A 14,123-nucleotide genomic window follows, 5' to 3' on the forward strand; every position below is an offset into this window, starting at 1 on the left:
TAGGGCCCCGAGCACTACCGAGTCCCTGGGCGCCCTGGGTAATCCTATCGCTCGAGCCGCTCGAGTAGTCCGGAGCCTAGGCCTCAGGGGCGGGCTGTCGGTGCTCGGTCCGGTCCGTTTTAAGCCCGGGCACCACCGAACCATGGGGACTCTTGGTCGCATTCCCGCCCGCACGTGTCTCTGGTCTGCTGACTGAGTGGTCGCAAGATGGAAAAGTGTTCACCGGTCACGGCGTGTTCCGTGCTGGATCGATCTATCTCTCGAGCAAGGAAGTTCGTGTCTTTGTCTCTTGACTTAGTTGATGCGGACTCGCGAGGGCTCGGGGGCTGAACGCGCTGAGAAGGACGGTCGGGACGACTTCGTTCTCGGGGACGGAAAGGTCGGGGTCGGACCGACTAAGTACTCCCCGGGGCATCAAGGCAAAACATCAGAAAAAGCACTAAGTACTCGAGAATACCGGAGTTGCGAGCCCAAAGAAAAGCTTCCATTATATTTACAAGGGGAATACAAGCGTTTCTAAGGGATCACTCCCGTATTTACATCAAGTCAAAGACAAATGAAAGAAGAAGAAGCTACAAAAAGCCTAATCGGAGTTTACTCCTCCCTGGCAGTGGCGGCGGCCGCAGGCTCGACAGCCTCACCCTCCCGGCGGGTTAGCAAGTCCTCCCAGGCGCCCAGGTCCGCCGCCGTAATCTCGGTGTCGAACTCCCAAATGGCGACGTCCTCCTCTTAGTGTCGGAGATCCCCTTCGGTATTCTGGAGCTCCGCTGCCCAACGCTGGAAGTCGGCGTGAGCCCGGTTGACCTCGCTCTCCCGAAGGGTCAGGTCAGCTTTGAGGACCTCCGCCGCCCAATCGCGGTTCGCGACCGCCACCTCCCGCTCCTGCGCCCACCTCTCCCTGGCAAGGGCCTCGGCAGCCTGCTGCCGCGACGCCTCAGCCAGGCAGGCGGCGTCTTCTCGCTCCCACGCAACTTCCCGCTCGCGCGCGATCTCCGCGCGGGTATCCTCCAAGAGCTTCTACTCCCACGCGGCCGCCGCGCGGGCTTCATCCATGGCGCTTTGCTCTTCCTCATTGGCGGCGCGCGCCGCGACGAGCCGAGCTTCGAAGGCGCGCCAGGCCGTCCTAAGCCACGCCCTCTCCGTGTCCAGCCTGGCGCACTCCACCTCAAGCTACGCCACCTCCACGTCCACCGCCGAGCCCAGCCGCTCGACCGCCACCCGGACGCTCTCGATCGCGACTGGGAGGGGGTCGGCAGGTTGGCCGGGCGCCGGTTGGGCACTGGGTTCCCCGCGTGCCTCCTCTGGGGGATTCGGGGACCCCAAAACTTGCAACGTCATCATCCACCCCAGGCTCGGCAAGCCCGGGGTAGGTTCGACTGGCGCCGGGGGCTCGGGCGACGGCTGCGTCCCCGCCTCGGCCACCGCTTCCACCAACCCCGTCACGGTCGCCGCGTTCGCCGGCCCTGTCACGGCCGCCGCATCCGCTGGCCCCATCACGGCCGCTGCTTCCGCTGTCCCCGCCTCTGCCATCGCGTCTGCTGTCCCAGACACGGCCGCCGCTTCTGCCGTCCCCACCTCCATCGCCGCGTCTGCCTGCCTCGACTCCGCCGGCCGGCTTGGCTCGGGAGCTGGCGCCGGCGCCGGCACTTCTCGAACCTCGGTGGCGCCCGTAGGCGGCCTGCAGGAGAAGAATGAAAAATCAAAATCAAAGTTTAGTTCGGGCGAAGCACGCCCAAGAAGGAATGAAAGGCAAAACTTACGTGGTCCTGGTCCCCCGGTATTGCCACTTGGCCGCCAGGATCCTAAACTCGGGCCCGATGGCGCCGGCCCGGAGTCCTCCCTCACCCTCTTCCGTCGGGGGCTCGACGGGGCCGTTGCGCTGTCTCCGGGCGTCGGGGCGGGCCCCATCCTTACGAGGCGCGGCTCCAGAACCGGGAACGCCGCCACCGCTGATGGTGACGGCGGGGACTCCGGCACGAGAATGTAGAGCCGGGGGCGCTTCCCCCGGTCCTCTGGCGTAGCCGCTGCTGTGCTGTCGGCGGTGCCTCCTCCTTCGGTGCGACGGTTGCTACCCGCAGTGGCCCCACCGCTGGCCTGCGGCTCGCCGCTCGCGGCCCTCGGGCCACCGGTCCGCACCGGACTGCTTGCGGCCCCCTCGTTGGCCGCCTCATCCAACCCAGGGAGCTCGGGGGCCTCGGGCTCTGGCTCCTCGGCCGGTCGACGAGCCCCTGGGCGTCAAACTTCGGGAGCTTCGCCTGGATCGCCGCGTGCTCGCGGTTGGCGCAGAGCGCCATCTCCCTCCATGGGAGCTCCGCCCGGCTCGTGTCCTCCATGCCGGTCACCACCTGGATCATGCCCCTCAGCTCCGCCGGGCCTAGGTCCCAGCTTGCGCCAATTTGGGTCCGGGTGATGTCTTCGGGCCCGGTGTAGAGCCAGCATGGCCGGGCCTGCTCCCGCAGGGGCGCCAGGCGGTGGCGCAGGAAGTTCGCCACCACCATCACCGAGGTCAGCCCGGCGTCGCGCAGGAATCTGATGCGCTCAAACACCGGCTCCAACCTCGCGTCCTCTGGCGGCGGTGCCTCCCACATCGACTTCTGGGGCTCCGCCACCACCTCCGGTAGGGCGAGACAGTCATGGGGGTCAACGTCGACGAAGAACCAGTCCCGCTGCCACTCCTCCCATTTGCTTCGCAGCACCTGGGGGATGTACCGCTCCCCCATGCCGTCTCACAGTCGAAGATTGCAGCATCCCGCGACGTCCGCCGTGGAGTACCCTCTCTTCTTCCCGGCCGATCACAGGACGAAGAAATGTCAAAAAAGTGTCACCAACGGCGCCACTCCCACGAACATCTCGCATAGGTGAGTGAACACCGCTAGCACGACGACGGAGTTGGGGCTCAGATGCACCAACTGCACGCCGTAGGTGTCGAGGACTTGGAGGAAGAATGTCGAGAACGGCGGCACCAGTCCTGCCGCCAAGAAGGATGTGAACAAGACGATGCGCCCGGGGATGGTTGTCGCCGGCGGGAAGTTCGCCGGCGTCACCACCGAGGCCCCCTACTAGTCCTCGGGGACCAGCAGCTTCCTGACCTTCTCCGCTGCCTCCTCATTCTTCAAGAGAGACTCCGGCAGCACGCTGTCCGGAGTCCTATCGCGGCGGCTTCCCCCGGCTCACGGCATCTCATCAGAGGGGGAGGTTGTCTGGGTGGTGGAGAGGAAGAGAGAGAAGCGCTCTGATCGCCTAAGGGATTCTAAGGGCTCAGGAGTGCGAAGGAAACGAGAGCATGGTCGCAAGATGGTGTAAAGAGGGGGGCGGATCGTTCCCCTCCCCCTCTTATATCTTAGAGAATTCAAACGTCTCCTGCCAATGGTGCACTCGGTGGGACGGTTTCCTCGGTCGACGCAACCGCCAGGCGAATCTCCGACTGGTCGTGCGGCGTCAGCGGCTACCAGGCGTATTTTCCTCGATCTACACGGCAGCCCCACGTGCCGCCGGCCCCGTTGTCATGCCCTTTCGGAGTTGTGTGGACGCGCGTCCACTCGTGTCCCCGTTGGGCCGTACCAGAGACCCAGATCTAAAGGGCCACCTCTTGAAAGCTTGCCATGTGGCGTCCACGCCAGCCTTGGCCTCGTTCGCGACGAAGGGCCCATCCGCAGTCTCCGTGCCATCGCCGGCCAATGGGCCCGAGGGCTACCGTCAGTGTATCAGGAACCGGGGGTCCCTGAGTCCCGAGGCCAGGCCAGCTATCAGCCACGTATCGCCATCCCGCGAGGTCCCTCCTGCGGGGTGAGGAAAGTTCAAGTCCCGGGAGAAGGTGCTCGGGGCCACAGTCCGTGGTTCCCAAGCACCCCAGTTCCCCGATGATCCGCGGAGTTTAAGTACCGGGAAGAAAGTGCTCGAGGAGGTGCCCGGTCACCCCCGAGCGCCCTAGTCCCCCAACGATCAGAAGAGCCAAGTTCCGGGAGAGAGTGCTCAGGACTGCGTGTGGCAGCTCCCGAGTGCTCGGTTCCCCGAGGATCCGCATAAGAGTGCTTGGGAGAGAGTGCTCGGGGCTGCACGTGGCAGCCCCCGAGCACTCGGTTCCCCGAAGGTTCGTGCAAGAGTGCTCGGGAGAGAGTGATCGGGGAGGTGAACAATACCCCCGAGCACCCGGTACCCCGAGGACAAGGATAGGCATTCTCGGGAGAGAGTGCTCGGGGAGGTGAACAGTACCCCCGAGCACTCGGTGCCCCGACGACTCAGAAAGACCCCCGAGGCACCCGCCGATGGGGTGTCAATCAGTCAGAGGTTCGAGGCCACATTCAATGAGCGTGCGTGGCCTGACATCCCCAACTGCTCCCGCCGCAGTGTCAGTTCCTGCCATGTTTTGGCAGAGAGGCGTGGGGCTATTAATTGCATGGGTCCCCTCCCGTATCATCCGATGTGTCTCGGGATAACATCGCCAGGATCAAGGCGTTCTGTCTGCCACCCTGCTGTGGCAGAGAAACAAGACAGGGCGGGCACGCCGGGTTGCTTTGCGGCTGCCCGGTGGGCCCTCTCTACGGCGCCTGTTGCCAGGGCGTTTATGGTGACAGGTGACCGGGTGTGCGCCGCGTTTTCCACCCCCCGGTCACTTGACCCAGAAGAAATGATGACGCCTTTCCCAGTCATGGCGTCTTGGAACTAGTGCCCCCTCCTTCCCATTCGGGGCATGTCGCAGCCGGCGAGTGCTTAAAAGAGCTGGCAGCACAGAAGAGAAGGATGGACCCAACAAGCCATCGATCGAAGCAATCGAGCAAGAGACAGCAAGCATCAAACACAGAAGCACCAAGAGCCGAACCATAGACCAACTCAAGGCACAGTCCCTGCCCAAGAACAAGGAGCCTCAAGCTCTTAGTTAGACAAATATTCTTGTAACCAGCAACATCCTTGAGGGACTTCCTCAGGACAGTTATTACATCCATACAGGAGTAGGGTATTACGCCCCCGTGCGGCCCGAACCTGTCTAAATTCCAGTGCATTTACTTCTCTTTGCACTAGATCATCATCCCCACCACCGGCCGTTGCATTTACTCTCATTCATTTCTCCGACGAACTTATTCAGGATCATCCCCCCGGCCGAATCTCTAAAAAGGGGTCTCTCGGGATCCCTGTGACAGGAGTTAATCCTCCGACAGTATTGCTTTTGTTACTTCACCTATGACGTTCTTATGTGTGTTAAACTTCCTGGGCACACATAAGCCGCACTTGGTTTTGACCGCTAAAACCGGGTGTGACAGTCAAAAGGCCCAATCCTGTATAGGTACAAAGAAACCATTCGATAGGTCATAGGCGTAAGCTCTAATGTCGTAGAGGTACAGAGAATAACCTTCTGATAGGTTATAGGCGAAAGTCTCAATGTCGTAGAGGTCTTTGGAACTCTCTGAGAGGTCGTAGGTATAAGCCCTGATGTCATAGAGGTACTGGAAACACTTTGACAAGTCGTAGGTGTAATCCGTGATGGCGTAGAGGTAAAAAGAAACCCTCCAGTAGGTTCTAGGAGAAAGCCTTGAAGTCATAGTGGCCTTGAAATCCTTTTAATAGGTCGTAGTCGAATGCCCTGATGTCATAGAGGTACAAAGAAACCCTTCGGCATGTCATAGGTGTAAGCCCCGATGTCACAGAGGTACAAATAAACCCTCTGATAGGTCATAGGCGAAAGCCCCGATGTTGTAGAGGTCCATGAAATCCTCCGGCTGGTCATACTCGTAAGCCCCGATATCATAGAGGTACTGCAAACCCTCTAATAGGTCATTGGCGTAAGCCCTGATGCCGTAGAGGAACTAAAAACCCTTCAGCAGGTCATATGCATAAGGCCCAATGTCATAGAGGTATAAAGAAACCCTTTGACAAGTCATAGGCGATACCTCAATGTCGTAGACGTACTGAAAACCCTCTGACACGTTGTAGGCAAAAGCCCCGATGTCGTAGAGGTACAAAGAAATCCTCCGACAGGTTGTAGGCGTAATCCTTGATGCCATAGAGGTACAAAGAAACCCTCTGACAAGTTATAGGAGAAAGCCCCGATGATGTAGAGGTACTGGAAAGCCTCCGATAGGTAGTAAGCGTAAGCCCCAATGTCGTAGAGGAACTGGAAACCCTCCGACAAGTCGTAGGCTTAAGCTCTGATACTATAAAGGTACAATAAACCCTTTGACAGATTGTGGGCATAAGCCCAGATGTTGTAGAGGTACTAAAAACACTCCGACATGTCATTGGCAAAAGACCCGATGTTGTAGAGGTACAAAGGAACCATCCGGTAGGTCATAGGAGAATGCCCCGATGCCGTAGATGTACAAAGAAACCCTCCGACACGTCGTAGGTGTAAGCCTCGATGTTGTTGAGATAGAAAGAAACCCTCCATCAGGTCATAGGTGTATGCCCTGATGTCATAGAGGTATTAGAAACCCTCTAACTTGTTATAGGCATAAGCTTCGATGTCGTAGAGGTATAAAGAAACCCTCCGGTAAGTCGTAGGCGAGAGCACCAATGGCTTAGACGTACTAAAAACCCTTTGACAAGACGTAGGCAAAAGCCCTAACCCCACAGTGGTACAAAGAAACCCTTCCGCGGGTCGTAGGCGTAAGCCCTGATGTCGTAGAGGTACATAGAAAAACCTCTCGATAGGTCATAGACAAAAGTCTCGATGTCGTAGAGGTCCTTGAAACCCTCTGATAGGTCGTAGATGTAAGCCCCAATACCATAGAAGTATTGGAAACACTCCGATAGGTCATAGGCATAATCCCTGATGGCGTAGAGGTACAAAGAAACCCTCTTGTAGGTCGTAGGAGAAAGCCTTGAACAAGTAGTGTTCTTCAAAACCTTTCGACAGGTCTTAGGAAAATGCCCCGATGTCGTAGAGGTACAAAGAAACCCTCTGGAACGTCATAGGTGTAAGCCCTGATGTCGTAGAGGTACAAAGAAACCCTACGACAAGTCGTAGCTGAAAGCCCCGATGTGGTAGAGGTCCAGGAAACCCTCCAACAGGTCGTATGCAAAAGCCTCAATGTCGTAGAGGTACTAGAAACCCTCCAATAGCTCATAGGCATAAGCCCCAATGCGGTAGAGGAACTGAAAACCCTTCGATACTTAGTAAGCGTAAGGCCTGGGGTCATAGAGGTGTAAAGAAACCCTTCGACAAGTCATAGGCGGTACCCTCGATGCCGTAGAGGTACTAAAAACACTACAACAGGTTGTAGGAAAAAGCCCTGATGTCATAGAGGTACAAAGAAACCCTCTGGCAGGTTGTAGGCGTAAGCCCTGATGTCATAGAGGTACAGAGAAACTCTAGTACAAGTCATATGCGATTGCCCCGATGACATAGATGTACTGGAAACCCTCTGATAGGTAGTAAGCATAAGCCCTAATGTTGTAGAGGAACTAGAAACCCTCTGACAGGTCATAGGCTTAAGCTCTGATGCTGAAGAGGTACTGAAAACCCTTTGACAAGTCATGGGCGAAAGCTCCGATGTCATAGAGGTACAAAGGAACCCTCTAGCAGGTCATAGGCAAATGCCCCTATGCCGTAGAGGTATAGCAAAACCCTCCTACACGTCGTAGGTGTCAGCCCCGATGTCATAGAGATACAAAGAAACCCTCCAACAAGTCATAGGCTTATGGCCCGACGTCGTAGAGGTACTTGAGATCCTCTGACATGTCATAGGCGTAAGCCCCAATGTCATTGAGGTATAAAGAAACCCTCTGACAGGTCGTAGGCGAGAGTCCTGATGCCGTAAAGGTGCTGAAAATCCTCCGACAAGTTGTAGGAGAAAGCCCGGATGTCGTAGAGGTACAAAGAAACCATCTGGCAGGTTGTAGGTGTAAGCCCTGATGTCGTAGTGATACAAAGAAACCCTCCAACAGGTTGTAGGCTTAGCTCTTGTGCTGTACAGGTACTAAAAACCCTCCGACAGATCGTATGTCTAAGCGCCGATGTCGTAGAGGTACAAAGAAACCCTCCGGTAGGTTTGTCACACCCTGATTTTCAATTTTTGCAAATTTATAAAATTTTCCAAGATTAGATTATAGGTTGAATAATTAGAATAGGAAAAAGCCTATTTTCTAAATTCAAATTCAAATTTGAATACGGTTATTACTTGTTTGAGTGCATTCATGCTGGAAATAGGCATGTAGGGTTTATTTGGTTTTGTTTAGTTTTTATTTGGCTATGTTTGATTTGATTTTGCTTTAGTTTGAAACCAAAGGAATAGAATAGAAAATAGGAAATGTAATTGAAAAGGAAAAGCCTAATCTAATTTCTAGCCCATCGTTTTCTCTAATCCCAGCCCTCTCCCTCACCCGGCCTGCCTGGCCTTCTCCCTCCCCTCTCTCCTTTGGCTCAGCCACACCAGCTGAGCCCTCTCTCCTTTCCTCTCGGGCCGTGCTAGCCATGCAGCCGAGCTAGCAAGCGCCTAGCCCGGTAGCACGCATGAGCCAGCCCAAGCTAGCACCCACGTCGTCCCATCTCCCACCTTCTCCTACTTGTTGTGCTTGCACCAAACCATCTTCCCTCCAAGCTGCTGACACACGGGTCCAGCATGTCAGACTCATCATCTACCTCGAGTCGAAGTTCGTCTCGAGCCCGATCATGCCGGCCATCAAATCAATGCCAAAACCGATTGAGAAACTTTCTAGAATCTTGTGAGATATAGTCTCCATAATCCCCACGACCGATTACCGGCTTATCCTCAACAAATCCGCATTTGAACAAAGAGTTTGAGTTTGGTTTTGTGACTACCACTGCCCTAAACCCTAACTAAGCTCTCCCGATCTCTTAGAGCCTTCCCGCCTAAATATAGCAGCCTTATGCCCTCCCTAGAAGCCGTTGATTCTTTTCCCCAACTAGCTGAGTCATTTTCGACACCGAAGAGCTCTAGCACAATAGCTCCACCGCACGAAGCTACTGCCATTCGCCACCAAGCTTCTCCGGTGCTCAATTGCCCCTCTAGATGACCTAGGTGAGTTCACTGAGATCCCCTCGTTGTGATCCGCTGCTTGCCAGAGTCCTTAGTCCGACATAGAGCTGTTATGGCCTGCTTCCAGCCAATAGCCACCACGCCTTACTCACCGCCACCCCTGTTCTATGACGGTTCACCGTCTCTCTTCCTAAACTGCCCGATCAGCAACACACGGTCCAAATTAGATCATAGCTTACCTCTTCATCCACTAGTAGAAGGTCACCACATGCCACTTCTTTAACTAGTCAGCAGTGCCAACCACGTGACCCTGCCACATTAACAGAAGTGTTGATGTGTCTACCTCATCAGCCTAGTCATGCTCAGTTAGCCTTAGTTTTGCAAATAAGCCCCTAGTTAGTTTAAATAATTAGATCTAGGTCCTAAGCTTTTAAATAAACACCTTAGAATTTCTAAATATTAGTTTTAGGTCCTATCTTTTTAAAAAAACTCACTGGACTTTAAAAAATTATTTTATAGCCCTCACCTTTTTGTAGAAAAGCCCTGTTTAGTAAAACCATCATAACTTTTTCATCCTAGCTCATTTTTTAGTGATTCTTGCGCTGTTAGATTTGTTTCTCATAGCTATATCTTTTTAGATAGGTTTTTTCTAGTTGTTAATTGTTCTTAGTGTGTTTTGTTGTGTGCTTTATTGGTAATTGTGCAATTAGTCGACAACGTCCCGAATCAATTTGAGGAACGTCAAGACCAAGAGTTAGAGTACACTGAGCAGTTGTAAGGAGAAGGCAAGTGTCCTTGATCATCTTGAACCTATGTTTTTAAATGTTTTATTTTAAAAATTGCATGTAGTGTCTATTAATCATACGGGTAGTTACCTATATTAGGGTTTGCCCTAGTTTTTCCCTTATCATCCCTAGGAACCTAGGTTCTTCATGGTTAGGTGTGTTTTGTGGGTAGAAGTGCTTAGCCATGCTTTCAGGATGTTGGGAAGTGCCTTATACTTGACTAATGAACTTATGCAACAATGAAAGTTAGTTTGCTGATGGTATAAGAACATGGAACATTAGGCCTTGAGCAAATAGGTGGTTGTGATAGTGATCATAGATATGTTGTTGGTTTAGTGTTTGCTCAAGTGACCTAAATAAGGACCGGTTTGTGGAGTGACAACCCAAAAGATCCGTACAAACACAAGAACGATATGGGTAGGCTTAGCCAATTAATTAGAGTACTCCCAGTGTTGTGTGGGCCAGATTAGAGGCGTGGATGAGGGAAGTTAATTCTCAGAATCCACACGGCACAAGAGGGGGCTTCTGTGTCAGAGTTAGACTCACATCAATCCTGGCTGTGAAACCTGGAGTGATGGTGACACATACTGGGAGAATTCTTTGTAAAGGCTTCATAGTGATCTCCTAGCAACACAGCTTGGAAGTCTATATATTGCTTAGCTGGTACTACAACATATAGACTTCAGTCACCTGCTTGCAGGTGATAAAATCATGACTAGCGGGAAAGTAGTACAACCTCTACAGAGTGTAAAATCTGATATGTCATCTATACTCACAGCCATGAGAGATTTGGCCCTCACAAGATTAGTTGGTTTTTGGTATGTTTATCGTCATGGTTTTTGTATATTACCCGTGGTACTAGTTGGTTGTGGTTTATGGGATGGTTAGCCTTGGATGGCTAGTTGTTGGGTGGTTTGGGTTACATTCACTTAACAAATGTTTAATACCTTTCAAATACATAATTATTTTCTTTACTCGTATTTACACAAATATACCATGTGTTAGCCTATTCTTGTTGAAAGCCTACATTTCATTATTTTCCCACACTTGCTGAGTACTCCATGTACTCACCATTGCTATCTCCCACAATACATATGCTGCTCAGTAGAGGACTTTGAAGGTTTTCAAGATGATGACATGGTGATCTAGAAGTGTGTCTTCCGATCGATGCCTATGGAGTGCTTGATCACCGATGCTTTCGTCCCGCTGCCGCCATTCAGTTGCTGTCGTTTAGCCAATAGAGTTGTTTAGGTGAAGTCTTTAATGTAAAAGTTGAACAGTTGTAAGTTAATGTATTGCTTTTGTTACTTCACCTGTGACGTCCTCATGTGTGTTATATATCATAGGCACACATATGCAGCATCTGGTTTTGTCCATTAAAAATGGGTGTGATAAGCTCATAGGTGAAAGTCCAAATGCCGTAGAGGTACTGAAAACCCTCCGAAAGGTCATTGGCGAAAGCCCTGATGTCATAGAGATACAAATTAACCCTCCAACAGATCCTAGGGGAATGCCCCTGTGCCATAAAGGTACAAAGAAACCCTCCGATACATCGTAGGCGTAAGCCCTGATGTCATAGAGATACAAAGAAATCCTCCAACAAGTCATAGGCATTTGCCCCGATGTTGTAGAGGTACTAGAAACCCTCCGACAGGTCGTAGGCGTATGCCCTGATGTCGTAGGGGTATAAAGAAACCCTCCGACAGGTCGTAGGGGAGAGCGCCGATGCCATAGAGGTACTTAAAACAATCTGACATGATGTAGGCGAAAGCCCGGATGTCATAGAGGTACAAAGAAACCCTTCGGTAGGTCATTGGCGAAAGCCCCAATGTCGTAGAGGTACAAAGAAACCCTCTAGTAGGTTGTAGGTGAATGCCCTGATGCCATAGGGGTACAACAAAACCCTCCAACACGTCATAGGCGTAAGCCCCGATTTCGCGAAGGTACAAAGAAAACCTCTGATAAGTCGTAAGTGTATTCCTCGATGTCGTAGAGGTACTGGAAACCCTCTGATAGATCGTAGGCGTAAGCCCCGATGTTGTAGAGGTATAAAGAAACCCTCCGGTAAGTTGTAGGCAAGAGCTCCAATGCCATAGATGTACTGAAAACTCTCTAACAGGTTGTAGGCAAAAGTACAGATGTCATAGAGGTACAAAGAAACCCTCCAACAAGTTGTAGGCGTAAGCCCCAATGTCATAGAGGTACTAAGAAACCCTCTGACAAGTCATAGGCAAAAGCCCCTATGTCCTAGAGGTACTGGAACCAACCGAAAGGTAGTAAGCATAAGACCTAATATCGTAGAGGTACTAGAAACCCTCCTATAGGTCATAGGCGTAAGCTCTGATGCCGTAGAGGTACTAAAAACCCTCTCACAGGTCATAGGCGAAAGCCCAGATGTTATAGAGGTACAAAGAAACCCTCCGGCAGGTTGTAGGCGTGAGCCCCAATGTCGTCTAGGTACAAAGAAACCCTTCGACATGTCATAGACGAAAGCCCCAGTGTTGTAGAGGTCCTGGAAACCTTCTACCATGTCCTAGGTGTAAGCCCCGGTGTCGTAAAGGCACAAATAAACCCTCCAACAGGTCGTAGGCGAAATAGGCAAAAGCCCTGATGTTGTAGAGGCACAGAAAATCCACCACAGATTGTAGTCGAAAGCCTCGATGCCATAGAGGTACTAGAAACCCTCTGACAGGTTGTAGGCGTAAGTCGATGTTGTAGAGGTACAAACAAACCCTCTGATAGGTCGTAGGCGAAAGCCTCGATGCCGTAGAGGAACTGAAAACCCACCAACAGGTTGTAGGCAAACGCTCTGATGTTGTAGAGGTAGAAAGAAGCCCTCTAGCAGGTCATAGGCGTAAGCCCCGATGTTGTTGAGGTATAAAGAAACTCTTTGATGGGTCATAGGCAAGAGTCTCGATGTTGTAGAGATCCTAAAAACCCTTCGATAGGTCATAGGCATAAGCCCCGATATCGTAGAGGTACTGGAAACCCTTTGCAGGTCGTAGGCATAAGCTCTGATGGAGTAAAGCTACAACAAAACACTCGAGCAGGTTGTAGATGAAAGCCCAGAAGCCGTAGTGGTACTGAAAACCCTCCAACAAGTCATAGACAAAAGCCCCGATGGTGTAGAGGTTTTGGAAACCCTCTGACTAGTCTTAGGCATAAGCCTGATGGGGTAGATGTAAAAAAATAAACCTCTGGCAGGTCATAGGTGAAAACCCCATTGTTGTAGAGGTACTGGATACCCTCCAATAGATCATAGGCGTAAGCCCCGATACCATAGAGGTACTGAAAACCCTGCAATAGGTCGTAAGCATAAGCCCCATTGCCAGTAAGGGGCTATAATGGGGTCCTTGTCTTGCATTTCTAGTATAGCCCTTCCTATATAGGTCGACATATCAAGCTTTCATGATTTTGTCATTTCTTTTATGACCCTTCTTTCTCCCTATTACTCTTCCGTTAATTTCTACGACATCCTTCTCAACTTCACGACAAAGTTGGGCTGGGAGATTCGTTGCGGATTAAGGAAACCTAATAGGTAACTTTATCTTTTCCGCATCGTTATCATAGGCGGATCCTAATGTGAAATGCCTGTGATAATATTTTCCAATGACGGTTCCTTATGTGAATTGCCTATGGAAATAGCATCATTATCATAGGTGGTTCACATAAGAAGCCGCTTATGTAAACACGTCATTCCACAGGCGATTTCTTATGTGAACCGCCTGTGATAATGAAACTATTTCCTCAAGTGGTTTACCAAAGGAACCACCTATGGAAACTAATTTCCACAAGCGGCCTGAACCGCATTTGGCAATAACCTACTACTCAGGCGGTTTGGCATATGAATCGCCTATGGAAAGGGGCCCTAAGTTTCTCAAAAAAGATAGCTTTTGTAGTGGTGTCCTTTGGTCGATGATTTGTGAACCGCAGATCTAACAAACTTGTCAAAGATGTAGGGGATGATTCGTGTAAATCACAGGAGAACACACGTGGGGTTCTTAAATAGGTTCAGAATTCCTAAGGATAATAATCCAACATCATGTTTGTCTTGTATTGATTTGAGCCTGTTACAAGGGTAATATGACTAGCCTAGATGGATATAAACCTAGTAAGTGACGACTTCCTTGCTTAGCTTGCTCTGGTTGTAATGGCTTGTATTTGATTCTAATGGATCTTGATTGGCTTCTTCTTCTCATGGACCCAAGGCTCCTTATATATACGGGGGTGTCGTAGTCCTCTGGAGTTTTCCTTCCATTCTTGAAGATAAACTTCCATATTTATGAGAAACCCTAGGCTCCTACAAGTATAGAGATATGCCACAAGAATTGCTGGACACATAAGAAATTGGCAAAAGAGCAGATCTTTATAATTATGATGTGACAAGGATACGACATTAATGGTT

General features: G+C 51.3%; 1 protein-coding gene across 1 annotated transcript; it reads right to left on the minus strand.

The window, feature by feature from the left end:
- Positions 1-1,170: 1,170 nt before the first annotated feature.
- On the minus strand, positions 1,171-2,294 carry LOC133923127 (predicted GPI-anchored protein 58). The gene is made up of 2 exons (XM_062368571.1): positions 2,242-2,294; positions 1,171-1,678 (listed from the first exon to the last, which is right to left on the minus strand). The coding sequence occupies exons 1-2, from the start codon at positions 2,292-2,294 to the stop codon at positions 1,171-1,173; spliced, it is 561 nt and encodes a 186-aa protein (XP_062224555.1).
- Positions 2,295-14,123: the final 11,829 nt, after the last annotated feature.

Source organism: Phragmites australis, chromosome 6 (assembly GCF_958298935.1).
Source record: "Phragmites australis chromosome 6, lpPhrAust1.1, whole genome shotgun sequence".
Taxonomy (NCBI): Eukaryota; Viridiplantae; Streptophyta; class Magnoliopsida; order Poales; family Poaceae; genus Phragmites; species Phragmites australis.

Excerpts from the sequence above, each read along its gene's own strand:
- LOC133923127 (XM_062368571.1), bottom strand. The coding sequence starts at position 2,294 with ATGGCGCTCTGCGCCAACCGCGAGCACGCGGCGATCCAGGCGAAGCTC. Across the intron at positions 1,679-2,241 it reads ATCCAGGCGAAGCTCCCGAA|GCCGCCTACGGGCGCCACCG; the intron begins GTTTGACGCCCA and ends CTTCTCCTGCAG.